The sequence below is a fragment of the Cervus canadensis genome, chromosome 8, assembly GCF_019320065.1.
Source record: "Cervus canadensis isolate Bull #8, Minnesota chromosome 8, ASM1932006v1, whole genome shotgun sequence".
Lineage (NCBI taxonomy): Eukaryota > Metazoa > Chordata > Mammalia > Artiodactyla > Cervidae > Cervus > Cervus canadensis.
Window position 1 is genome coordinate 2,861,755 of NC_057393.1, and position 26,886 is coordinate 2,888,640.

Sequence of the window (26,886 nt, forward strand, 5' to 3'; positions counted from 1 at the left end):
TAAAGAAATTGTGCTCTTTATCCAGTGAAATATTATTCAGCCATAAAAGAGGGAGATGCTGCCATTTCCAGCAACATGGATAGCATCTGGGGGCATTGTGGTAAATGAAATGGGTCAGACAGAAAAAGACAGATTCTGTCTTATACATGGAACCCTAAAAAACAAGAAAAGCTCATAGAACAGATTGGTGGTTGCCAGAGATGGTGCATGAAGGGTGGGAGAAATTGGTGAAGGGAGTCAAAAGGTAAAAATGAAAACAGCAACAAGAATCTGTTTTAAAAGCAGTAGCAGCAGCAGTGGGTAGGTGGGCCCTTTAAGCTCCTCAGACTGTGCAGAGCAGGTTCCTCAGACCTCTTAAGGGTCAGCATCCCTGCTGAGGAGCCAGGCAGTCCCTCCCTTGTAACCCACAGTAGTGAGTTTGAGATAATGCAAATTTCTGTATGAGAACAGCCTGAGTGGATTTTGGAGAGTGTCCTCCATGCCTGCTTTGGAAGTCCAGGAAAGCTGTGCGTACACTTTTTTTTTAGTTTTAAACTCAAGGCTTTTCCTGGAATATACATGCATCCTTACGCCCTATTTTTAGAGTTGCTGTTTGTCCACAGCTCCTCTGTGAAGCTCTTGATCCTTGCGAGTCTGGGGCAGGAGCGTTGTCCGTCACAGCACTGTGGCGGGGGGTCCGCCCCTCAGAAGCCTGGGCCTGGGCCAGGCCTGCGTCTTCCCTCCCAGCGTGAGCCCCTGACTCAGCCTCCGAGGAGCAGAGACGGTCACGGGTGTCACCTTGCTTTCGCCCACCTCCCCCTGGCTCCCATGCTACCCACGTGTCCTGTCCCTGGTCGAGATGCATCGGTTCCCGGGCTTGATCCCTTTGGACATACTCTGGAGGAGACTGACTGGAAACAGCGTGCTGGCTGCCGTTCTGAGCTGCTCACCGGAAGCTGCTGCTGGGCGCCGATGAGTACTAAGCTTTGTCCCCACCTTCCACTTCCGCCCCGGAAGGCTCTCTGTGGACTGGGCTGGGACATGGTCCAGCACCGGGGAGCGTCAGGACCGTCTGGGACGGAGGCAGAACCTGACCTCGGGAATCCAGTCTTCTTTTTCCCTGGTGTGTGCTCTGCGCTCCTCCACTGCTGCAGACTTGCACTGACAAACAGTCCTTCATAACAAGGTGGAAGGCCAGGTTCAAATAGAGGGTTGTGGACTTTCTCGGAGCTCCATGCTGGGACCTGGTGCAGTGAGGGAAAGCTGGCCCCTGGCCCACCCTGTTCCCAGCCCAGGCCCTGTCCTGGCTGCCAGGAGGCCTTAAGCTCAAGCACACAGACGCGTCCTTTCCCGTCCACGTTCCCGCTCCCACCTGCCCACGGTGCACCTTTCAGCCTGCAGCAAGCGTGCCAGTGCTGGGCTCTGATCTCAGGAGCGGGCACCTGGCGGGGAGGCGCTCCCAGCCAGGGGACAGGACCTATTGGCAGGGGTGGGGGGGGGGGGGGCGTCCACGGAGAGGTGCGGCCAGAGGACGTCCTTCAGAAGCTGCGACCCAAGGCAGAGAGGTGCTGTTGAAGTAAGACAGCTTGAGTGGAGCAGGGACTCACAGGTAATAATTAGGGGGAAAAATGCCGTTTTCATGGGTTCTTGTGGACTTGAGCTACGGTCTGAGGTCCTTTAATTTTAACCTGAGAGTCTCATCAGTATTTCTTGTAGGGTAGGTCTGCTAGCGACAGATTTTTTTCTGTTTTTGTTCTGGGAGTGTCTTAATTTCTCATTTTTGAAGGATAGTTCTGTTGGATACAAAATTCTTGGTTGACTTTCAGCACTCTGAATTGGGCTGAGAAATCAGCTGTTAATTTTATCGAGGATCTCTTGATACTACTTGATGTAGCATTTCTTTCTTTCTCCTTTCAAGACTATTTGGTTTTTGACAGTGTTATTCTGATGTACCTAGGTGTCTCCTTGGACCTGAGTCTCTTTTGATCCCAGTATTAGAAACAAAACTCTCTTGAAAAAAAAACACTCTTCTCTTGGTTGGTGGAAAAATAGTGAAATTGTGTTTTATCAAAAGTGTTGTATTTCCCACTATTGCTTTTGATATCACTTTTCCAACCTACTCAGACAGGTGGTGGGCATTCTGATTGTCAACAGTGAGACTAACGTTTAAGGCACAGCTGTCCTCTTCCTTCATGACTTTATTAAATCAGGGGCTCGGTGCCCAGACCCCCCATCAGACGCGCCTCCAGTGGCTGGTCCCTGCCAGTGGCTGCCTCAGAGTCTGAGGACATCAGACCTCACTTCTGCATCAGGGACAGACGTCTGAGCTTTGAGAGGGACGTCAACAAACGACCCTGGGGAGAAAAATGTGATGATTTGGAAACTTGAAGTCGTGTCAGGGAACAGAGATTGGTGAGAGGTTTAAGTGAGTGATTCCTGCAGGTCTTTTGTGTAGAATATTTGAGGTTTTGATCCTCTTTTGGAGGTGTCTGTGTGCCTAGTTGTCCCCTGTCTTATTTGTTCTGCCTCCAGTGTGTCTCCAGATAAACCCCATTCAGACGGGGGTACAGTGGGGTGGCACAGTGACACATCTCAGTCACTTCTGCGTGAAGCTGAGGAGACAGGAGGTCTGCTCCAGGGGCAGGGAGGCCAGGCCCGAGTGGGATCCTCGTGAAGCTGGGTTACTTCCAGCCCTGGGCCCCCTGCGAGGAGCCTGCTGCAGCGCACTTGTGCTGAATCCATATTCAGTATTCAGACATCATTAAAAAAAAAACTAAACTATGAGTTTATAAATGATACTTTGATTCTCTTTTTTCCTCTCTCAGAACTGTAGGAGAGAAGAGAAATAACATTTATGGAGAACATTCTATGTGCCAAGCACTGTAGGAAGTGCTTTAAATATCTTAATTATAGTATTTTATATATGCTCTGTAAATACGTGCTTAGCTCAGAATGCGTGTGAGCTCCGCGGTCTGAAAGGCAGAGCTCTGTGTTGTGAACCTGAAGCCAAGGTAGGTTCATTCCCACGACGCACCGTTTTCTCGTTGTAGGGACATTTTAACCACACGGAAGATCGGTAGAAGAACGCGCTGGGAAAGGAAGGTCCCGGTCATGGTTTCAAGCCCTCGTGCACCAGAGATGTACTCCCCAGGTGGACCTGGCACCTCCTGTTCCGAGGTCCCACCTCCTCACTCCAGAGCCAAAGAGCCTCCAGACCTCACTCCTCCTGAAGCTGCCTTTCCAGTGCAGCCTGCTGGGGAAGATCAACGGCTTTATTTAAAAGTTGAAAGTATCCAGCATCAAGCTTCGTGTGAGGTTTAAGAGTCCGCATCCAGATGTAAAGCCCTGCTCCGTACTTTGCTGTTGTTTCGAGGGTGTATCCAGAGCTGCTTATGTGCTCTTTTTTAATTAAAAGTCTTATTTTTATATTTAAAATGTTTTGTAATCTTACACCGAATTTTACTAAATGTTAGCATCGAGTCTGTTCTGTGTGATTTCCCCAACTGAAGTTACCAGGCGCAAAACCACTTTTATATTAAAATGGGAGTTTCTCATCTTCTCTCGGGTTTTCAGTGTCTGGTCTGACTGTGGAGACTGGTGTGTTCCCAGGATGCCCTTGTCACCTCGAGACAGGTCCCAGCAAAACCCCAGGTGGCAGCTTGTTCACAGGTCCTCTCCCCTCCCAGGGCCGCGGCGGACAAAGGCCCAGCTCTCCGTGTTTCCCTGGGCCATCCACGTGGCCGTGTCCTCTGCCACCAGCCGGCCCACAGCATCCACGTCAGAAGAGCCTGATCCGTAGGCAATTGTGGTGTGCAGTCCTGGGTGAGAGGTTCAGGCTGGACGGACGAGGCCAGAAGACAGGGTGCGGAAAGGAAATGAGCACAACAGCGTCTGTGGGATGGATTACCCGCAGTCACGCGGCACTGCCGGGCCGCAGGACAGAAAGCATTTTCTGCCCCCAGCGTTTTTGGAGCCACTGGACAGTGAACCCCAAATAAGCTTGCAGAGCTGTGACCGGATGGAGAAACGTCCAGGCCGCAGGAGAGAAGGAGCTGAGGCTTGAGACCATAAAAAGTCATTTTTTTAAGAGTGTTAATTTACTTCTCTCTTCTCAAAATGAGATCGACACCTTCATTTGTCTGGAAAACATGACGATGCTTAGATCCCAACCTGGTGTTTTGTGTATAAGCTCTTCCTTTCCCCCCAGATCATGGGGAGAAGGGGTGTCCACGTAGGCACAGCGAGTGTTTGGTCACTGAGGCGGCACATGGGTCACCCCAGCCGTTTACGTGGACTGAAAGCTTTCGGGGGAGAAGAAGCCCCCACGCAGCACCCGGCCGGGTGCAGCCACCCCTGTGGCGGGGCCAGGCGGACACGGGTCAGGACTCACCTCCCCACGCCTACCAGCGTCTCCGCCTCACTCTCAAGTATGCAAGGGTCTGAGGACCGAGGGGCTGTCACTAGTGTGAGACCTGAGTACATGAGGCCTGGTCACCGCTGGGCGTCTGGCTCCCGCCCGTGTGTCACTAGTGTGAGACCTGAGTACATGAGGCCTGGTCACTGCTGGGCGTCTGCTCCCTTCCCATGTGTCACTAGTGTGAGACCTGAGTACATGAGGCCTGGTCACTGCTGGGCGTCTGCTCCCTTCCCATGTGTCACTAGTGTGAGACCTGAGTACATGAGGCCTGGTCACTGCTGGGCGTCTGCTCCCTTCCCATGTGTCACTAGTGTGAGACCTGAGTACATGAGGCCTGGTCACTGCTGGGCGTCTGCTCCCTTCCCATGTGTCACTAGTGTGAGACCTGAGTACATGAGGCCTGGTCACTGCTGGGCGTCTGCTCCCTTCCCATGTGTCACTAGTGTGAGACCTGAGTACATGAGGCCTGGTCACTGCTGGGCGTCTGCTCCCTTCCCATGTGTCACTAGTGTGAGACCTGAGTACATGAGGCCTGGTCACTGCTGGGCGTCTGCTCCCTTCCCATGTGTCACTAGTGTGAGACCTGAGTACATGAGGCCTGGTCACTGCTGGGCGTCTGCTCCCTTCCCATGTGTCACTAGTGTGAGACCTGAGTACATGAGGCCTGGTCACTGCTGGGCGTCTGCTCCCTTCCCATGTGTCACTAGTGTGAGACCTGAGTACATGAGGCCTGGTCACTGCTGGGCGTCTGCTCCCTTCCCATGTGTCACTAGTGTGAGACCTGAGTACATGAGGCCTGGTCACCGCTGGGCGTCTGCTCCCTTCCCATGTGTCACTATGTGAGACCTGAGTACATGAGGCCTGGTCACCGCTGGGCGTCTGCTCCCTTCCCATGTGTCACTAGTGTGAGACCTGAGTACATGAGGCCTGGTCACCGCTGGGCGTCTGGCTCCCGCCCGTGTGTCACTATGTGAGACCTGAGTACATGAGGCCTGGTCACTGCTGGGCGTCTGCTCCCTTCCCATGTGTCACTATGTGAGACCTGAGTACATGAGGCCTGGTCACCGCTGGGCGTCTGCTCCCTTCCCATGTGTCACTATGTGAGACCTGAGTACATGAGGCCTGGTCACTGCTGGGCGTCTGCTCCCTTCCCATGTGTCACTATGTGAGACCTGAGTACATGAGGCCTGGTCACCGCTGGGCGTCTGGCTCCCGCCTGTGTGTCACTAGTGTGAGACCTGAGTACATGAGGCCTGGTCACCGCTGGGCGTCTGCTCCCCGCCCGTGTGTCACTATGTGAGACCTGAGTACACGAGGCCTGGCCACTGCTGGGCGTCTGGCCCCTGCCCCACAGCCCTTCTGAGGCCAGAGCGGTTGGTCTTCTATGGAAAAGCCGCGCACGAGGAGACCTAACAGTGTGATTCCGACGAGAGGGGTGGGTTAAAGCCAGCCGGCATGTGGGAGCCAGCAGCTTTATCCCGAACTCCTGCAGTTCTCAGACGGGAAGGAGAGCATGGCAGAGCTGGTGGGGCCTACGGGACATGGCCTCCATTCTCTGTCAACTCAGAACAGGCCCGCAGTGGAGCGCGCCAAGGGTCTAAGCTTCCGGAACCTTCTCTGTGCCCCTCGGAGCCTGCCATCTGGCCTTCCCGCCCACAGAGATCCCGGGCACAGAAAGCCCGGCGGGGTGACCTGTGGGCATTCCACCCTCCTGGCCTGGCCTTCGCCTGGCTCCGGATTTGCCCCCTAATCATCCCCATCTCTCCCGCCGGCCCACTTCCTTCTGGGCCCTGCAGCCTGAAACGGATGGGGGGAGAGGATGTTTTGGTAAAACTTTCTTAAATGGCATTTTTATCATTATAAAAATATACTTGTTCGTGTAGAAGAGAAGGGAGGGAAACAGCCCATCCCACCCCGCGTGTCCACCCTGGGCTTGCTGGGGGCACCTCCTCCGGATACGGACTTATTTATTTCCGCCAGTGTTACCGAGCGAACAGGCTCCCGCGTCACTGTGGGAAGCCGTCATTTTCAAAGGTGGCAGGGGGCCCTCCCTGGTGGCCCAGTGGTTAAGTCTCCCCCTTCCAGTGCAGTGGGTGTGGATTTGGTCCCTGGTCGGGGAACAAGATTTCCACGTGCTGAAGGGTGCGGCCAACAAAAAATAAGTAAAACTTGTAAAACATGTTATTTCAAAAAAGTGTGTTATCTTCACGGCTCTGACTGCCGTTGGTCGGGAAGGGCTGGCTCTAAGGGTGTAGGTAAGCATCGGAGAGCCGCTCTGTCCTGCGTGGACGTGAGGGGCTGCGAGAGGCAGGAGCGGACCCACGGCCCAGAGACCTAACACAGGGATGCCCTCCCTCGGCACCTCAGTCTGTCAGCCCCACAGGTACAGAAACATCAGGCAACACGCAAAACCTGCACAGATTCCATGAAGCTGGGTTTTGACACACCCGGGACAAGTGTGAAATGTGATTATACCTTTAAAGTGCTCCATCTCTGTGTTCTTGCCAAAAAAGAGGAACACCCCGAGGAAACAGACCAGGCATTTGTGTGTGTGTGTATTAAATACACTTACACGTAAGTTGATACCCATTAAATTTTCCATGCATTCTTTAAACATGATCTGTCATTGCTTTTTGTGTAAAGACGAAAATATCAATACATACCTTTTATCATTTCACAAAATAAGTTTATAATGGATTCTAAACCTTGAAACAACTTACAAAATTCTCAGAAAATTCAGAAGCATGTTAAATGGTTATCACAGACATATTAGCATCACTTGAAATGTTTTGCCTCCTTTTAAAATGTAGTTTAATCTTCAATTTTGTTTTTTATACATATTCCACAAATGTTACCATGGGACTTACCTGGCAGCCCAGTTGTTAACACTCCATGCTTCCAGTGCAGGGGGTGTGGGTTTGATTCCTGGTCAAGGAACTAAGATCCCACATGCCAAGCAGCTCAGCCCCCCCCCCCAAAAAAAGGCACAAAGATACCTCAAATTCCCATAGATAAGTTGGAAATGAAATATGAATATAAAAGTATAAAAATATTACACAGAGGTAACTGATGCTCACATTTCAATGTGTATCTTAACAAAACTTCTTCTGGGTGAGCATACACATCTACCAGCCTGTCCTCTGGATGTTACTGTCATGGACGTCTTCTCACGTCAGCGCGTGTTTAAGCTGTCGTTCTAAAGGTCAGCCTAGGGAGTTCCGTAGTTAGGATTTGGTGCTCTGACTGCCATGGCCTGTCCCTGGTCTGGGAACTGAGATCCTGTAGGCCATGTATCGAGGCAAAAAAGGAAAAAAAAGGTTGGGTTCAGATGCTGCACGGTATTAACTCCACTGACTAGAAACACAGTGTGTTTGCCCACTCACTCCCTAGTGTGAATTTATGTTCTTTTCATTCATTCATTCTTTTTTTCATCTACCTGTTACAAAAATTGCTGGATAAATAGTCTTACATATACAGTTTTATAAGGTCTTTCAACTATATTTGTAAGAGAAGATTCTAGAAGTTGTGCTGCTGGGTCTGCAGGTATACTCAGATTTTCTGCCATCTGGAAAGGTGGTCCCATGTCCCTTCACATTCAACAACGAATAGAACCCACACTTTTTATTATTATTACTAATTTGGAACATCTTGAACACACAGGAAAGTAGGCAGAACCAATAGTACAAAGACCCTGTAGCCTTTGACCTTCTCCAACAAAGGTCACTGTGGCCAGTCCTGCCCGCCTCCTCCACCAACCTGTGCCCTGGGAGCAGATTCTAGCCATAATACTAGTTCTGCTATAATTATTTCCATCTGTCCTCCCAAAGAAGCAGCATAAAAAGCATAACCACAATACAATAGTCAGCCCTCAAACAAAATTTACAATAATTCCTTATTTATGAAATCTCTAGTCTTTGATCAGATCCCTCTGCCTCTTCAATTTCATAGATGGTTGTTTTCATTTTGTTTGGTTTTTCACGATGTGTTTGAGTTGGATGCAGGCAGGGTCCATGTGCCAGACTGGCTGACCCGTCCTGCGTCTCTGATCTAGGGGTCTCCATCCTCCCCCTTTACTCCTATGCAGAGAATTTTCAAGAAGCTAGTTTGTTCATCCAGTCTGTGTCAAAATGTTCCTCTTTGCATCTCCCAAGTTTTACCTACTGCTCTCATCTCTGTCTAGGCTGTCTAGGTTTGTCCTTGCTCCTTTCCTTCCAAAGAGCGTCTTCTAATTTCATGGCTGCAGTCGCCATCCACAGTGATTTTGGACACAAAAGAAAACCTGTCACCGCTAGACAGCGTATTAAAAAGCAGAGACAACACTTTGCCAGCAAAGGTCTGTGTAGTCAGAGCTGTGGTTTTTCCAGTGGTCATGTACAGATGTGCTAATTGGACCATGAGAAAGCTGAGCACCAAGGAACGGATGCTTTCGAGCTGTGGTGCTGGAAAAGACTCTTCAGACTCCTTTGGACACCAAGGAGATCAAACCAGTCAGTCCTAAAGGAAATCAGCCTTGAATATTCATTGGAAGGACTGATGCTGAAGCTGAAGCTCCAATCCTTTGGCCACCTGATGCGAGGAGCTGACTCATTGGAAAAGACCCTGATGCTGGGGAAGATTGAAGGCAGGAGGAGAAGAGGGGACAGATGATGAGATGGCTGGATGGCATCGCTGATTCAGTGGGCCTGGCGATGGTGAAGGACAGGGGTGCTGGTGAGCTGCAGTTCATGGGGTGGCAAAGAGTCAACTCGACTTAGCAACTGAGCAGCAACAGCAGCTTGCCTCAGGTCCCGGTCGGGGAACTGAGATCTTGGTATTTACTATAATTGCTATTGATCCAGAAGCTTGATCAGATTCAATTTTAATTTTTTGGCAAAAGCTCTTTCTTAGTCCCTGCCAGTCTGACCTTTGCACTGACTTTGTGGTTTTAACGTGTGGGTCCCATATTGTGTTTCTAATGTGTATTATCGGCCACGTTTGTCCTTCGTGAATGATCTGTCTTTGGATGTTTTTCTGTTGGGGTGCTTCTCTTTGTTATTTATTTTTAGGAGTTCTTTAAATATTAAGGCTGTTATGTCTGTTTTCCTCTTATTTGTTGCCCATATTTTTACCCCATTTATAATTTTTCACTTTCTTTTCCGTGATGTCTACAGCATCATTTACTGGATGATTTTAGCTGTCATAACTCTTGACCTCCTTTTAGCGAGTTTCTAGCCTTGGAGCCATTCAAGAAAGACCTTCCTTTCCCCCAGATCATGTATGTTACATGAACTGATATGTAAATTATGGCCTACATTTTTGCATGATTCTGATTTCATTTTTTAATTTATTTTTTACGTTTGGCTGCACGGGGTCTTCATTGCTGTGTGCAGGCTTCTCCTGGTTGTGGCATCGGGGGCTTCTCTTGCGGTGTGTGGCCTTCTCATTGTGGTGGTTTCCTGTGGGTCACGGGCTCGAGCACAGGCTCAGTCGTCGTGGCACTCGGGCTTCATTGCTCCTGGCATGTAGGATCTTTTGGACCGGGACAAACTGGTGTGCCCTGCATTGCAAGGCAGATTCTTAACCACTGGACCCCCAGGGCAGCCCCTGACTTCACTTTTAACACATAAAACTTTGTGCTTTAGCTACAGAGTTTTAGGGCATAAAGGGCGTTACATCTAACTTTGTTTTTCTCCAAATATTAACCAATTATTCTTTTTTGGAGGGGAGGTTGTGAAATGTGTAATTGAAGCATAACCTATATAAATGAATTTTCTTTATATATGTAGCAAAAACCAAGAATGGATTTTCTTTATATATGTAGCAAAACAATGGTGCTGAAAGTAATGTTTTCTCTTATTATTTTTAAAAATTTTTATTTTATATTGGAGTATAGTTAATTTACAACATTGTATCAGTTTCAGATGCACACAAAGTGATTCTGTTATACGTATATATGTATCCATCCTCTTTTAGATTCCTTTCCCATTTAGGTTGTTATAGAATTGAGTATAGTTCCTGTGCTGTATAGTAGGTCCTTGTTGTCTGTTTATTTTATGTATAGTAGTGTGTATACGTTAACCCCAAACTCTTAATTTATCCTACCCCCCACCACCTTTCCTCTTTGTTTTGTTGTAGACATAGACTTGTTTTCTGTATCTGTTAAGTCTTTCTTCCAGATAAGTTCATTTGTTATCACTTTTTTAGATCCCGCACAATAGGTGACATCATATGGTGTCTGACTTACTTCACTTCGTATGATCATCTCTAGGCCCACCTGTGTTGCTGTAAATGGTATTCTTTCTTTCTTTTTTTTAAATTGACTCTGACATAGTCCAGCTTGTCTAGTTTTGCTTCTGTTGCCTATGCTTTTGGTTTCATATTATGTGCCATGTGGGGCTTCCCTGATAGCTCAGTTGGTAAAGAATCGGCCTGCAATGCAGAAGACCCCAGTTTGATTCCTGGCTTGGGAAGATCCCCTGGAGAAGGGATCGGCTAACCACTCCAGTATTCTTGGGCTTCCCTTGTGGCTCAGCTGGTAAAGAATCCACTTGCAATGCGGGAGACCTGGGTTTGATCCCTGGGTTGGGAAGATCCCCTGGAGAAGGGAAAGGCTACCCACTCCAGTATTCTGGCCTGGAGAATTCCGTGGACTGTACAGTCCTTAGGGTCACAAAGGGTCGGACACGACTGAGCGACTTTCACTTCGCTACATGACATGCCATGTCATTGCCAAGATCAATATCAAGAAGCTTTTCCCCTATGTCTGCTTCTAGAAGTTTTAGAGTTTTGGATCTTTAATCCATTTTGAGTTGATTGGTGTGTGTGGTATAAGAGTCCAGCTTTATTATTTTGTGTGGGGATATCCAGTTTTCCAGCATCATCTGTTAAAGAGACAGTCCTTTCCCCATTGTGTACTTTTGGCACCTGTGTCAAAAATCACTTGATCTTACGTGCATGGATTTACTTCTGAGCTCTATTCTGTTACATATGTCTGCCCTAATACCAGTATGTAATTTTTTTTATTACATAGCTTTGTAATGTATTTTGAAATCAGAAAGTGTGATGCCTTCAACTAGCATATGAAGAGATGCTCAGCATCACTGATCATCACAGAGATGTGAAGCAGAACCTCAGTGAGATAGCATTAAGCTCCTGCTGGGATGGAGCAATAGGTACTAAGGGTTCACAAAGATGTGGAGAAATTTGAAACTTGCACACTGTTGATAAGAGTGCAAAATGGTGCAGCTACTATGGAAAATAGTATGGAGGTTCATCCAAAAGTTAAAAATAGAGGGACTTCTCTGGCAGTCCAGTGACTGGGACTCTACACTTCCACTGTTGGGGGTGAGAGTTTGATTCCTGGCTGGGGAACTAGGATCATGCATGCCACACAGTGTGGCCAAAAAATAAATTAAAAAACAAATGTAATTGATGCAAAAAAAAATCCATGATGAACCAAAAAAATCAAAATTAAAAAAATTAAAAATAGGACCATCAGATGATCCAGCAATGCCAGTCCTGGGTATACAGCCAAAGGAATGGAGGTCAGGATCTCAAAATGATAGCAGCCCCGTGATCACTGCAGCACTGTTCACAACAGCAAGGCATGGAGGCCAGCTAAATGGCCTTGCGTGGGTGCTCGGTCGCTCAAGTCATGTCTGACTCTGTGATGCCCCATGGACCGTAGCCCTCCAGGCTCCTCTGTCCATGAGATTCTCCTGGCAAGAATACTGGAGTGGCTTGCCATTTCCTCCTCCAGGAGATCTTCCAGACCCAGGAGTCAAACCCACGTCTCCTGCGGCTCCTGCATTGCAGGCAGCCTCTTTACCACTTGAGCCACGGGGGAAGCCCAGTTAAATGGCCATCAACTGATGAATGGATAGAGAATGTGGTACATGCACACAGTGGACTATTACTCAGCCCTAAGAAAGAAGGAAACCCTGCATTATGTGACCACACGGATAACCCTGGAGGATATTATGCTAAGGGAAATACGCCAGTCACAGAAGAATAAATATTGCCTGATTTCAACCAATACGAGGAAACTAAAGAGTCAAGCTCACAGAAGCCAGGAACAGAACGGTGGTTGCAGGCTGCGGGAGGGACACGGTGGGGGGGTGGTTGCCGGGCGGGTAGATTTTTGGATGCACAGAGCGGCTGAGCCCCGGGGCTCTGCTGCACGACGGAGTGCCTGTGTCCACCACACTGCGTGTGTTGCCCGAGACAAGCCCTGGCGAGGCCGGATCCCGTGTTACGTGTTCTCCCCACAATAAAGTTAGAAAGAGCGCAGGGCCCTGGGGGGAGGGCTGCCCTCGCCAGCGGTCTTTGCTCTGAGTGCCGGCGCTGCCCCGCCCCACTGCGTCCCGCATTCCGTGGTGGCCGCTGAAGGCCCCCTCCACCCTCTCCACATGGTCAGCGGCTTCTCCTCGACCGGAGCAGGAGGGCACTTTCCACAAAGCCTCTTTGTCCCCCAGATGGTTCCACTTAGGCCGTGGTTTCCCTGGCATCCGGGGTAATTGACAGAGGCGCTCACGACCCCTGGTCCACAAGCTCAGGCTCTGGAGCTGCCTGGCTGGCCCTTGTGCCCGCCTGGTTCACAGAGCATCCCACGGCCAGCAAGCTGGGCCTGTGACCTCATGTCCAACAGCAGAACCTAACAGATGCACAGACCCCAGTGAGGGCCATCACGGTCTGGGCCCTGTTCTGGGAAAGGCCAGAGGGACCACAGAGCATCCCACGGCCAGCGAGCTGGGCCTCCATCGTCAAGTCCAACAGCAGAACCTAACACAGATGCGCATACCCTAGTGAGGGCTATCACGGTCTGGGCCCTGTTCTGGAAAAGGCCAGAGGTTCCCCCTGGAAGATCTGACTGTGTCCCCAAGACCATGTGAACAACAGCGACGGGCCCAGCTGGTTTGCTCAAAGTCATGTCCTTTGAGTGGGTGATGCCATCTGACCGTCTCATCCCCTGCCGCCCCCTTCTCCTGCTGCCTTTGTGGCTCGGTGATGTTTATAAGTTATGGATGAGGCCAGGCCATGGAGCCTTTGCCCACCGCCCCGTCCATTCCCAGGGCGCCCGGCCACCTCTGGCTACCGGTCCCCTTGCAGAGCCCTGGGGGAGGCTGGCCTTGGAGGGCGAGGGTGGGGTTTGCTCCGGCCGAGTGGAGGCGAGGTTGGGGCTTCGCTCATCGGTGCCCCAGAGCTGGGCAGGGCTCCCGGCACCCAGGCCGCTTCAGTGAGTATCCGCAAAGTCAACAGAAACCAATTTCTTTAAAAACATCACTGATTTATTCTTGGCTGTGCTGGGTCTTGGTTGCCGGGCAGGCGTGTCTCTAGTCGCAGCGAGCGGGGGCTCCTCGTCCCCGTGGTGTGCGGCCTTCTCACTGCGGAGCTCGGTGCGCAGGCTGCAGGCTCACGGCTCCCGGACCCCAGAGCACAGACGGCAGTGTGGCTCACGGGCCGAGCTGCTCCGAGGGATCTTCACGGATCAGGGGTCGATCCCTGACTGTCCTGCATTGGCAGGTGGTTCTTTACCCCTGAGCCGGCAGCGGAGCCCCGGGAACTGATTTCTAACGAGCTTCTGAACGTCAGGAGCCCAGGCCGGCCATGTGTTCGGCTAGCGGGGCTAGGGGCTTGCTGGGAGGGGCCCACCGAGACCAGTCCAGCTCCTGGTCCTGATACCACAGCTCCGACCTCCCGGCCGAGCCCACCACCTGCTTCCTGTCCCCAGACCCTCCCCGCCTCTGTCCAGGGTGATCCTGTCCTGCTGAGAAAAGCCGCACGTGCACACTGCGGAGGCCAGAAACAGCACACGGGGACCAGGGCCAGGTGGTTGGAGGCGGGAGTCCAGGCCGCGCCAGGCGTCCGGACGCCTGCTCATCACTGCCCCGAGGGCTGGGATCAAACGGCGCTAGGAGAGCGTGAGGCCAGGCTGGGCCTCCTCCCCACCCCGGCTGCCCCCAGGGACTCGGCTGGGACCGCGCTGAGGGTGGAGCCCCAGTTCCAGGGCCTAGAGCCGGGGGCCTCTGCGTGGGTGACACAGTCCAGTGACAGCGCGTGTCCCCGGCTCCCTGTGTCATGCGTGAGCTTTCTCCACGATGCACGGGCTGTGTACGCCCGTGAGAAAATCCCGTGGACCCCGGGGACCTGTGTGACTGGGCGGGTCCCAGTGGCCCTCAGAGCCTGAAGCTGACTGAGCTCCCTGCAAGCCTCAGCCTCCCCAGGCCCCCGCGTCTGGAGCCACAGCCAAACCCTCTCACCCTGCACCCCTGTTCGGGGGCCGCAGAGCTGTCCCGGGGCTGCAGCCAGGGCGGGGACGGGGTGGGCGTGCAGGTGTACTGGTCTCGGGCCGGGCAGGGCAGGGCGGTGGGGAAGAGGCTGCCTGCCCCCAATCAACCTGCCCGCCTGTCCGGCGGGCGGGGTGCCCACAGAGGCAGGTTGCCCCCTCAGCCTTGGTGGGCAGGGCCCAGAGAGGGGCCACGGCCAGACCAGCCTTCTCTCCCCTCCCTGCCCCGCAGCCGCCTCAGGGAGCCGGCAGCCCACCACAGAGCTCGTCTGTGATGAGCCCCGAGGTGAAGGCGGAGAACCCGGGCACCAGAGTGGAGGAGACGGGCCGGGGCGCCCGGGCGCCTGACGAGAGCGGAAACTTTTTCTCTGGGCTTCTAGGGCACAGAGGTGGTCTGCTGCGTGCCCCACGGGTCCAAAGAGGGGAGGCACACCTGTTCTTCAGAAGAACTGCGTCCTTCCCCTGGAGCTAATTCTGAAGAAACGCTTCGAGTGGATGCTTGTGTAAGTGACGTGGGCAGGAGGTGGGGAACATCCCCACCTGGGGCACCAGCGCGTGTGTGCTCAGGCATTCAGTCATGTCCGACTCTTCTGTGACCCCGTGGACTGTAGCCCAGCAGGCTTCTCTGTCTATGGGATTTCCCAGGCAAGAATACTGGAGGGCGTTGCCATGCCCTCCTCCAGGGCGTCTTCCCGATGCAGGGATTGAACCCACGTCTCCTGTGTCTCTTGCATTGGCAGGCAGATTCTTTACCATTGCATCACCTGGGGCACCAGAGGGCTGAGTTAAATATACACACAGGGAAGAGTGGCCAGGGCGTCGCCAGTCCCAGCGACAGGGGTTAGAGGAAGTGGGTGGGGCCGCTCCCCTCCCCAAATCCCCCCAGCTTTCTGGGGTCTGCTTTGTAATGGCAGCTAGAGCCTGGAAGCCTGGAAGGAGGGCTGGTGTCTGGGTTACTTATAAACGGGAGATCCAGGCAGGTACAGAGCTGTGGGCACTGCCCAGGCTTGAGGCAGCCCCTGGGAAGCATACAGCTGCTGGAGGCCCTGGTCTCCCCCGTTTTCCTGGCTGTGTCCCCACCAGGCACACAGCCTTGAGAAGAGCCTCCAGGGTCCTGTGGGGACACTCAGGAGGAGAGAGAAAGAGCAGACTACCCTTATTCCCCGGGCGGCGGTAAGATCATGGTCCCTGATGGACACTTGAGCTGCACGACAATGCACGTGCCAGCTTTGTCCCCACCTGACAGGTGAGAACGTCAAGCCCAGAGAGGCAGCGGAGTGCACCTGTGGGTCATCTGAGGTCACGCAGCGGGTCGGGTGGCTGCTCCTGGAGCCCACCTGGGTATCAGCAGGTGTGCGGGCCACCCGCAAGGTGGCGATGTGACGAGCCCCCTGGATAAGAGTGTGTGTGCCTTTCCTTGCAGTTGCAGAGTTTTACTGCCTGTCATTTAGAACACAGGGCAAGTGTGCACAAGTGTGCATGCACGCACACACACACCCCGCCCCGAGATGTGATTCACACTGCCCACCGCCCTGCCCTGGAAAGGTAAGGGGACTCCCCGTGGGAGACTGACTGGCCTCTCCCCGGAGACCCGAGGCCCCAGGCGGTGCGGAGGGCACTGACTGAACGACCTTCTCGTCTTTGTCTAACGCTCACGCCGGGTTGGCACAGGTGGGGCTGCCAGCGGCCTCGATGCTAGGGAAACGCGCCCAGTGCGCGGCAGGGGCGGCTGGCAGACGGCGCCGCCCGTGACTTATAGGAGGATGGCAGCCTTACATACTTAAAAGGAGCGTGGCCGGCTTCCTATCTGAAGTATGTTTCCCCGGAGAGACCACCACCATTTGATCTATTTTTGATTAAAATGTAAAAATTAAAAATTAAATCAAATGGTAGTATAAGTCCTTGGGGAAAACACACTTCAGTTATGAAGTATTCCCTACAGTAACCTTGAGACTCTTATGGCAGCATTGTCTCATCTGTAGGTGGTCTTTTTATGTCACACGTAATTAAAATAAATTGCGGTGAGCTCCACCGAACGCCTGCCTTCGGATGTATGGCCTGCAGGCTGGGCCCCTCGGGCGCGTCTTGGTGGGGGAGGCACCAGCCAAGGGGCCCAGCAGGGTTGCCCAGCCAGCCCAGGACCCAAGGGTGCCCAGTGCAGCCCCTTCCCTGCTGAACCCCCTCGAGCAGTCTCATCCCACCCCTGTCGGATGAGGGATCGCGCCCTTCCCACTCAAGGAGCCGCAGCACAATTCCTGTACCATCACCAGATAACGGATGCCGCCCCAGAAACCAAAGCAGGTGCAATTGGATTTCCTAGGAAAATGTGCTTTGCAGAATCTAATCTACAACTGATTTGTATCAAACTACTTTATCAGTCTGCCTGGGAATACAGGAGTGCATCTGATAGGTTTAGGGGATGGTCACCTAGTAAACGAGACACACCAGTGTTTGCATCTGTGATCCCCGCCACTCTTGGACATAGCTTTCTGAGTCGTGACTTCACCTCCATCGTGTGGGTGTGACTGGGCATGCTGGGGCTGCCTCATCACACTTCCTTGTTTGCATTCATTTGTTTTGAAGCCTCTGCTTCGAATGAAAATTCCCCAGAAGAAAAACGTTTCTGGAATGAAGGTCTTCACGCAGCTCCCATCATTTCTGTGCCATGGGTTCTAAGCAAACGATTCCGGCTCAGAGTGGGTGGAGTGCTGCAGAAATGCTGAGTCCAGTGTTGGAGCGCAGGAGGGCTGTGGCTGCCCCTGTGGTCCGCGCACTCGGGTGGGGCCCATGCTGTTTTAATTACCGACTAGTGCCAGACACCTGACACACGCAGAGTCCCCCTTCTGTTCTCAAACGAGCTGGCGGCATGGCCTGGCCCACGGGAAGCAGTCACGGCTGTCGTGGTTTGGGAAGGCCCTCTCCTGAGGAACACGGGGTGAGCCTTGCAAGCAGGAAGGGGGACACCGTTAGTGCAAGTTCAAGGCGAGGTGCCTCCCTCACGGCCTGCCCTGCAGGGAAGGCCGTCAGAGCCCCCAGGAGCCAGGCCTGGGCTGATGGAGCTGGCCCCCGCCCTCCAGGAAAGCCAAACCTTCCGAATGGGGTCCGAGACTTTCTTCAGGGGGTGGGCTTTGATCACCTGGGCAGGCCCCCTACCCTGCCCACAGCCTAATTACCCCTGGAGCCCACGGAGAAGAGGGGGCAGAGGATGCCACTTTGGGGGCCTGGCCAGCTGGCATGACCAGCCCTCTGTGGGGCGGGCGCTGGGACACAGCATGTCCAGCTGAGCCTCGGCCACTGACAGGAGGAATGCACTTATACTTACCCATTTACAGACTCTTGTAAGAATGTACCTTCAATCCAACTGGTGGATTTTGCATTTTCTCGTGCATTTCCTCAGGCAGTTTCCTTGCTTCCTTCCAAACCGCCCTACCTGGTTAACACTTGCAGGGTGACCTTTGCATCTACCTGGCGACTCCGAGCACTTTTTCTGACTTAACCCCAACACTGGTCCAGCCCTGACTTCCGAGGCGATGGCCTCCCTCATGCTGGGCCAGCTCTGTCTCATGTTTACCCCCCACCCGATGCCCATGGATGCCTCCACCTAGGGCGTGTGTATGAGTGTGCATGTGTGCACACATGAGTGAGTGCACTAACGCTGTGTCCTGGATGTCCTTTCTGTGGGCATAGCTCATCAGCACAGATCTGGCTCATTATTTTAAGACCCACGTATTATTACATCGATTATATGAGCAATAATTCATGCTGCTGACATCCTATTGATAAACGCTTGGGTTTTTGCTATAGCTATATCTTGTAAGTTTAAAAATAAAAGTCAGATCTATTAGATATTTTACTATCAACTTAGCAAGAAGTTTTAAAAAGCAAAACACTCAGTGCTGGTGAAGATGTTGGAAAATAGGCATTCAATCCTTTTGATAGCAAAGAAAAGTGTTACAGTCATTTTGGAAGACAATTTGGCAAAATCTTTTAATGTGTAAAATGCTCCTACTCTTGACTCAATTCTTCACCCTCCTAAAAAATTGATTCTGTGCACAGGTTTATGCCCAAAACTGCATTCTGAGCCTTTGGAAGGGACCACTGTCTTCTTTCCCTTCTGGGGTCAAACATCCTATGTGGGGACAATGACACCTGTCAAGGCCCCTGGAGGTTTCAGTTTGTGAAGCCTCCTGCATTTGAGATGTCCTGTCTCTGTCTCAAACACAGCATCATCCTGGCAAGATGTCAGCCTGGAAGCCTGTCTCCTTCCAAGTGGAACAGATTTCCCCAACTCTGCCCTTTGGTGGCAGGAAGGGATGAGAGCACGTAGGCGGTCACAGCATCCCCCACCCACCCCAGGAGGCCTCACGGAGGTCTGACCAAGACCCAAGTATCTCTTTGCATGTCAGCGCGTGCCCAGGAATGGTGCTCTGGACCAGGAGGCCATGCTGTGACCCCCAGCCCCCCACAGCCCTCAGGGATCCTCTCCGTGGGCCTCCAGCTCATTCCCATGGTCTTTTCTCCTGTTCTTTTGAAGAAGGCCCATTACCATGGGATGCAGGCAGCGTGGGCCCGGCCAAGGGAGAATCAGCACAGACCTCCATTGCTGTCATTTCTAGTAAGGAGAATTTGATGCCGGTACAGAATTTGAAGTCCATGAACCAAATGACCCACTGCCTGAGATGTTTTGCAAAAGCAGCCTTGTCACGACCTTCACCTTGGAGAAACCCCAGTGTTCACATGTGCCTTGCACTGCAGAGACCAGCAGATGTTAGCACACAGTCATGATAGCTCCTTGTGGACTGCCTGGCCCAGGCTGGCTGGTAGGGTGGCCTTTAGCTCAAAAGGGACTAGGGGCTGATGATGCAGGGACCCGGGCCTTCTATGCTGCTGGCAGCTGAGTTTCCCAGCATTCCCTAAAGAAGGAGGCACCCAGGCTCAGACTTCTCATGCCTTCATCCGTGTGTCCACTCTCACCCTCACCCCATGAAGAGGGAGAGAGGCAGAGGACAGGAGGCCATCCTGGGCACGCTGACCGGCTAAGTTGTCGAGAGACTGGAGCTCCCAGGCTGCCTCCTGCTGACCATGGACTGCTTCCCCAGGACAGCCAATGTCTCATCCCAAGTTCTGTACCATCAAGGCTGGTACATCTTGCCCCGTCTCTGAATGAATCATGCTCATTGGCGCTCTGGGGATGGCAAACTGATGGTAGCCCACTCTCTTCCTTAAAGGCATCCAGAGTGCCCTGGGGAAGGCCACGGATCCAAACACAGAGTGTGAAAATCCAAGAGGTCTCCTTGAGGTAAAAGGCCTCCTTATCGTCCACGGTGTCTGGACGAGGAAACAGGCCCAGGTGGGGAGCTGACGTCCAGGGTCCCCCAGATGGGCAGATGGGACACAGCATCACTGAGCTAGGCTCTGGCCACCAAGGTGGCCAAGTGCGTGGATCCATCTTCACCCGAGGGTTTCCTGGGGCCCGTGACTCTCAGTGTTAACAGGGATGTTCCAGGCAAAGCGGCCCCAGCTGGTCATTAGGCAGCACCTCCCAAGCTCCTCCCCAGATGCTGCCTGCCGTGGGGCTGTCCCCATGTGTCCCCCTCCCCCTGAGCTCAGAGGCCCCCAGGGCATCACTTCTTTCTGGGCTGCCATCTCTGCTTCCTCCCTTTGTCAAAGCCTGGCATGGAAGGGCACACACGGTCAGGGTGCTCTGAGCCACACCGGACTGACTTAGGCAGGGCTAGGAGACAGTAATAGGGGGCCGCCCAGGCCAAATTCACAAACTGGGCTGTCCAGGGCTAAGGCAGGAACTCAACTTTGTTTGGCCCAGCGGGGGTGGGAAGCGTACCCTCCAGGGCACCCCATTGCCCTCCCCACTTGCCCTGTGGGCCTTGGTATCCTATCATTTACACTGAGCAAAAAAAAAAAAAAAACAACTGAAAGTGTTAGTTGCTCAGTCCTGTCCCACTCTTTGTGACCCCAAGGACTGTAGCCCACCAGGCTCCTCTGTCCATGGGATTCTCCAGGCAAGAATACTAGAGTGGGTAGCCAATCCCTTCTCTAGGAGACCTTCCCAGCCCAGGGACTGAACCTGCGTGTCCTACATTGCAGGCAGATTCTTTACCATCTGAGCCCAGGTAAAGCCTGGGAAGCCCCAAAATGATCATGCTAGCTACCAAAACAACCCACACAGATCATCTCCCTCCCAGACTTCCTGCCTGTGTCCAGAGGCAAAGTCTGGAGGGAAAGTCACTGCAGGTGAAGATGGACCTTGGCAGCAGCCATAGGGACCCTGCTGGCTGAGCTGACACCTGGGCAGGAGCTGGTGGCCAGGACAGGACTCACGGGCCAGCGGGCTTTTCCCGACCTGCCTTCTTCTCTAACGAGCACGTTTCTCTTCTGACGAACAACACACGACTGAAGATTCATTCCTCAAAAACAAATGAGAAGGTCTGAACCAGAAACTTCAGTCTGGACCCCCTCCAGGCCCCCCGCTGGCCTGGACGCCTGAGGACCCGGTCCTTCCTCTTTGCCTGGACCCAGTGGAACTGGCGCCCGTGTTTCTCCCTGTCACGAAAGAATTAAAGACAGCATCTTGGGTTGGAAGCAATTGTGGAGGGTGGAAGTTTCTGGCCTGGCAAATAAATTGGATTTAAGTATATTACAGTCCTAATCTTTTTCTGCCTCTCTCCAGACGGTCTCTGTACATGGAAAAATGAGAATGTATTCGCAGACAAAGCGTGACCTGAGGGAGAAGCCTGCCGGAATCTGGATTTTCAATAACATAAGACAATAAAGCTTAGACTTCTAACCTGCTGCAATATGGTCCAAGTATAAAGAGCTTAGCTGCTAATAAAAGGGAAGGGGCTCCCCCTCATATCTGCAGATCCAGACCCCCCAGAAGGACACTTCATAAAGATCATAACGGGTTAGCCGGGATCATGCAGACACGGGCCCCTTGTTGACCGATTGTCTGACAGTTGTCACCTACGGGTCTGATATTAATAAGTCCCGCGATGATTTCCTTGGGGTATTTTTGTCCCTTTAATTGCACATCCTCCTGTTGTGACCTACACTGGGCAACACGCTGGGCTACAGTTACCTGGTGGCAAGATACATGCGAACATGCAGCAGCCCCTCCTGAGTGAGGGGTGACTCGGCAGCAGCCAGACTGTGGGGAGGCCAGGCTCTCGGGACATAGGACAAAGCTGACTGCCTCCTCCCAGAAGGTCAAGCACTCTGACTCCTTTTTTCAGAAAATGGGAGCTGGTGAAATTCAGGATTTTAAGTGATCCGTCTCTGATTTTGTTTATCAAATATTTTACCAGGGGATGAATGGGTTGCCAAGCTGGTCCCTAGACAGTGTAATTGAGGCAAATTGCATAAATATGCTTCATCAATATGGTTGCATGAATCAAGCCTGGTTGAAAGTGTTCTTTGACTTTAAAATGAGCCAGCAACATGGCTACAGAGAATTGTAACAGCCAGCAGGCTTTCTGCCTGTCCATCCCCTCCCGCCCATCCACCGGACTCTCTGGAGGCTCAGGGCTGGCCCATGCTCTTCAACATTGTCTGCCCTTTAAAACCTCTGATGGCTCAGATGCTAAAGAATCTGCCTGCAATGCAGGAGACCCAGGTTTGATCCCTGGGTGGGGAAGATCCCCTGGAGAAGGAAATGACATTGAAGCCCAGTTTTCCAAAGCATTCCAATTCTGTTCATTCCAGGTGTTGCTTCTTCCCTCCACCTGCCCCTCAGAAGAGCCAACCCCATTCCATAGACGGCACAGCCCTCGAAGTTTTCATTTCTGTGGCTGTTCCCTGAGGTGGGCTGTTTAGCTGTCTTAAAGCCGGGCTATCCTCTGGGGGCTCAGACACTGTATAGTGACTCACACCCACATGGAGTCACAACTGCTTCTCTGTCTTGCCATCAAATATAGACCACTGAGACGTGGGTGGAGACAGCTGCTGATGAGCAAGGAGCCCCCCTCTCAGGTGAGGTGCCAGGCAGGGCTTTTAAACAGGCTCCAGCTCTGCTGCTGGGTGCCTCAAAGAGAGCTGCCTGCCTCTGAGTCAGGCTCTTGGGGCTCCCAGGAGGCAGTGCTGAGCTACAGACGGAGCCCGCAGAGTCATCTGGACCCCTCTGTCCAACACGGGAACTGTCCCACTTGGCACTTTTGGATCTGTGATGGGAGGTTATGAGATCTGGTGGTGTTCGTGACCTACTGGGCTTAGAGGACCAGAGCCTAACACCTAAACTGGGCTCCTGGTCAGACAGGCTGACGTGGGAAGTGGGCACCAGATGCGCCATTCAGTAGCTCCATGGCTGCATCTCCCAGAGCCTGCTTCCTTACCAGAATATGGGGGGTAGCATGGGACTGCTGAGTGCATCAACTGAATTAACTACAGTCTTTAAAGAGAGGGTGGTCCTTAGCCTTTGAAGGGTGGTGTAACAGGATGAATTCCTTCCTTCTCAGAATGTATATACTGAAGTCCTAACTACTAGTAATTCAGAATGTGATTCTATTTGGAGAAAGAGTCTTTAAGTTATTTTGGATTCAGTTCGGTTCAGTTCAGTTCCTCAGTCGTGTCAGATTAAATGAGGTTAATTAGGGTGGGTCCCCATCCAATGCAACTGTTGTCCTTATAAGAAAAGATTGGGAAACAGACATACACACAGGGAAAACACACACATGGGGAAAAGATGGCCATCTATTGGGTTGGCCAAAAAGTTGTTTTAGATTTTTCTGTTAGGTGTTACGGAAAAACCCAAATCAAATTTTTTGGCTAACCCAATACATGCCAAGAAAGAGAGACCTCAGAAAAAAACCAAACCTGTTGACACCTTACTTTTGGACTTTGAGCTTCTAGAACAGTGACATAATTTTCTGTTGTTTAAGCCACAAAATGGTGGCAGCCTGAGCAGACCAAAAAAGGCAGGTTTGCTCACAGCTGGCTCTGCCCTCGGCCTAGAGAGTTGAATTTTACTCCTTAATCTCTTCTGAAGGTGTTTCTACCCGTCACTAAGTTACCTGCTCAGAGGCCCCCCAGCTTTGTGACAGGTGTACAAAACACCTCTGCTTTAGAAACAAGCATACAGGTATAGCCAAGTAAACTCCTACTGGACCTAACCCTCTTGCACATAAAGACTACAAATTCTGCAAAATAAGAAAAAACTCTACCCAAATCTCTGACTGACCCCTGAACCATGCATGTTTGTGGCAGACTCAAGGCAGTTTAGCTAAAATAAAATATCTGCACTGTGATTTGAGTTGATGCTAAAGACATAAAGTTTGCAGTTTGAGTCCAATCATGTTAATTGCATACCAAAACAAAAAACAGAAAAATCAACATTCTCTGGAGGATTAGAATAGACTCCAGGATTTCTGCAACATAACAGTCCCAACACATGGTGTTCAGGATACAATCTAAAATCACTTGATATACGATAAAAAAAAACACAGGAAGATGTGACCTGGTCTCAAGATAAAGTCAACCAACTGAGAATAATTCTGAGATGATCCTAAGATGTTGGAATTAGGAGATGACTGTTAAGTTATTAAGTTACTCAATTAAGTAAAGAAAAATATGCTGTCAGTGGAAGAAGAGATAAGAAATCTCAACTAAGGAATAGAAATGTAAAAATCAGAACCACAAAGAAATTCTAGAACTGAAAAATTACAATATTTGAAATTAAAAATGGAGGAGATTGGCTTATTACCAGAATGGAGATAACAGACTAAAGAATCAGTGAACTTCACTATAGATGAATATCAACAATCTAATCTGAAGAAGAGAGAGAAAATAGATTGAAAATAATGAAGGAATTATTATTGGAAACATCTAGGACAGAATCAAAAGGTCTAACACATGAAATTTGAGTCCCAAGAGGAGACAAAACATGGACATGTAGGAGAAAAAGTCTTCAAAGTTATAGTGGCCAAGAAATTTCCTAAATTAAGTGAAAGACATAAATTTGAGTTTCAGAAAGCTCAGTGAACCCCAAATAGGAAAAATACAAATAAAATCATGTCTAAACTGAAAACCAAAAGAAAGAGGAGATTGCTGAAGCAGCCAAAGAAACACTATACACAGATACCATCTGAGCCACTAGGGAAGACAAATCTACAGGCATTGTATATGCGTATGTACATAAACTATGGAAAATATGATTTGAATGACTGCAGACTTCCCATTGGAACTATGGAAGCCAGAAGGCAGTGGAATGACGCGTCTAATGCTGAAAGACAAACCCATCAACCTAGGAGTCTGTAACCAGGGACAGCGTCCTTCAAAAAGGAAAACATTTGCAGATTAAATAACACTTGGAGAATTTATTGCTATTTATGAGAAATACTAAAAGAAGTTCTTTAAGGGAAAAGATACCAGTTAGGAATTTGGATTTTAGGGCAGTAACAAAGAATGTCAAAACTGGGAAATACATGGGTAAATGTAAATGAATTTTGAAATCTTCATTTCTTTATATGACTGTTTAAAGCAAAGAATTATAACATTGTTTTCTGCAGTTTATTATGTCTATGGATATAATACACATGACAACAATAGATTAAAGGTCTGGGGGCACATATGGACCTATTAAGTTATAAGGTGTCTACATTTTACATAGGCTGGCACAGTATTAACTCTAACTAGACTGAAATTCAAGGAGGTATTGTGTATATTTTAATCCCCAAGCAACGACTAATAGTCTAAGGTATAGTGTTAGTTGCTCAGTCGTGTCTGACTCTTTGTGACCCCTGGACTGCAGCCCACCAGGCTCCTCTGTCCATGAGATTCTCCAGGCAAGAATACTGACATGGGTTGCCATTTCCTTCTCCAGGGGATCTTCCTGACCTAGGGATCAAATGCAGGTCTCCTGCATTGCAGGCAGATTCTTTACCATCTGAGCCACCAGGGTGAGGTATGGAGGTACAGGTGAAACACATAGATAATTGAAATAGACTTTTTTTAAAAAATATTCAAATAATCCAGAAGAAGGCAGAAAATGAGGAACAGAGGAGCACAAAACAAAGGCAACAAAGAGAAAATAAATAATAAACTAGTAGACTTAAATCCAACCACATGAAAAATTACATTAAATTTTAGTGAACTAATCATGCCAGTTTTTCCAGTGGTCATGTATGGATGTGAGAGTTGGACTGTGAAGAAAGCTGAGCACAGAAAAATTGATGCTTTTGAACTATGGTGTTGGAGAAGACTCTTGATAGTCCCCTGGACTGCAAGGAGATCCAACCAGTCCATCCTGAAGGAGATCAGTCCTGGGTGTTCATTGGAAGGACTGATGCTGAAGCTGAAACTCCAATACTTTGGCCACCTTATGTGAAGAGTTGACTCATTTGAAAAGACCCTGATGCTGGGAGGTATTGGGCAGGAGGAGAAGGGGACGACAGTGGATGAGATGGCTGGATGGCATCACCGACTCGATGGACATGGGTTTGAGTAAACTCTGGGAGTTGGTGATGGACAGGGAGGCCTGGCGTGCTGCAATTCATGGGGTCACAAAGAATCGGGCATGACTGAGTGACTGAACTGACTGAATCATGCCAATTAAAAGCCAGGAGTTGTCAGAATGGACTTTAAAAAGCAAGACCCACACCTCATACTCACTAGGGTGCTATAGTCAAAAACCCAGAAAGTGACAGGTTGCAATGATGTGAAGAAATTAGAATCCTTGTGCACCATTAGTGGGCAGCTGTTTACAATGTAAAACATTGTGATTACTCAAAACTTAAAAATTGAGTTACCATATGATCCAGCAATTCCTCTTCTGCATATATCCCGAAAAGGACAGAAGTCAAGGGCGTGAACAGATACTTGTGCTATATTCACAGCACCATTATTCACAGCAGCCAAATGAGGGTGACGGCCCATCTGTCCATCGGTGGAGGAAGGGAGACACGAAACATGGTACGCTTGACATGTACATGGTACGTTACATATAAGGAAACACTCTTCAGCCTTAAAAAGAAAAGAAATCCTGACACAGCCTACAACACAGATGAACCTTGAAGACCTTATGCTGTTTCCCTTACAGCCCCGAGTACTGAGTGAGGGGTGTGCACACCCCTCCAACACGCTCGGAGCCCCGAGGGGCAGACACATCAGGCCGAGTCCTCTTCTCGCGTGCCATTACCTGCCTTGGCTAAAGACAGGAAGGAAAACCCCAGACTGAGGACTGGGGCTCTCCCCTTCACCCCATCCCTCTGTGTCCCAG

At 50.8% G+C, this 26,886-nt stretch overlaps 1 protein-coding gene across 11 annotated transcripts in view; it reads left to right on the top strand.

The window, feature by feature from the left end:
- C8H10orf143 (chromosome 8 C10orf143 homolog) overlaps positions 1 to 26,886 on the top strand; it is a 57,187-nt gene that overhangs the window by 24,816 nt on the left and 5,485 nt on the right. For 5 of the 11 annotated variants that reach the window (XM_043476072.1, XM_043476070.1, XM_043476073.1 and 2 more), the window contains one exon: positions 3,030 to 8,058. The exons of 5 other annotated variants lie outside the window; for them this stretch is intronic. In XM_043476072.1, the coding sequence (XP_043332007.1) occupies positions 4,190 to 5,239 (1,050 nt within the window). In that variant the 5' untranslated portion in view covers positions 3,030 to 4,189 and the 3' untranslated portion in view covers positions 5,240 to 8,058. Of the gene's footprint in view, positions 1 to 3,029; positions 8,059 to 26,886 lie in introns of those variants that run through there. One more of the 11 variants, XM_043476077.1, reaches the window with a different exon arrangement.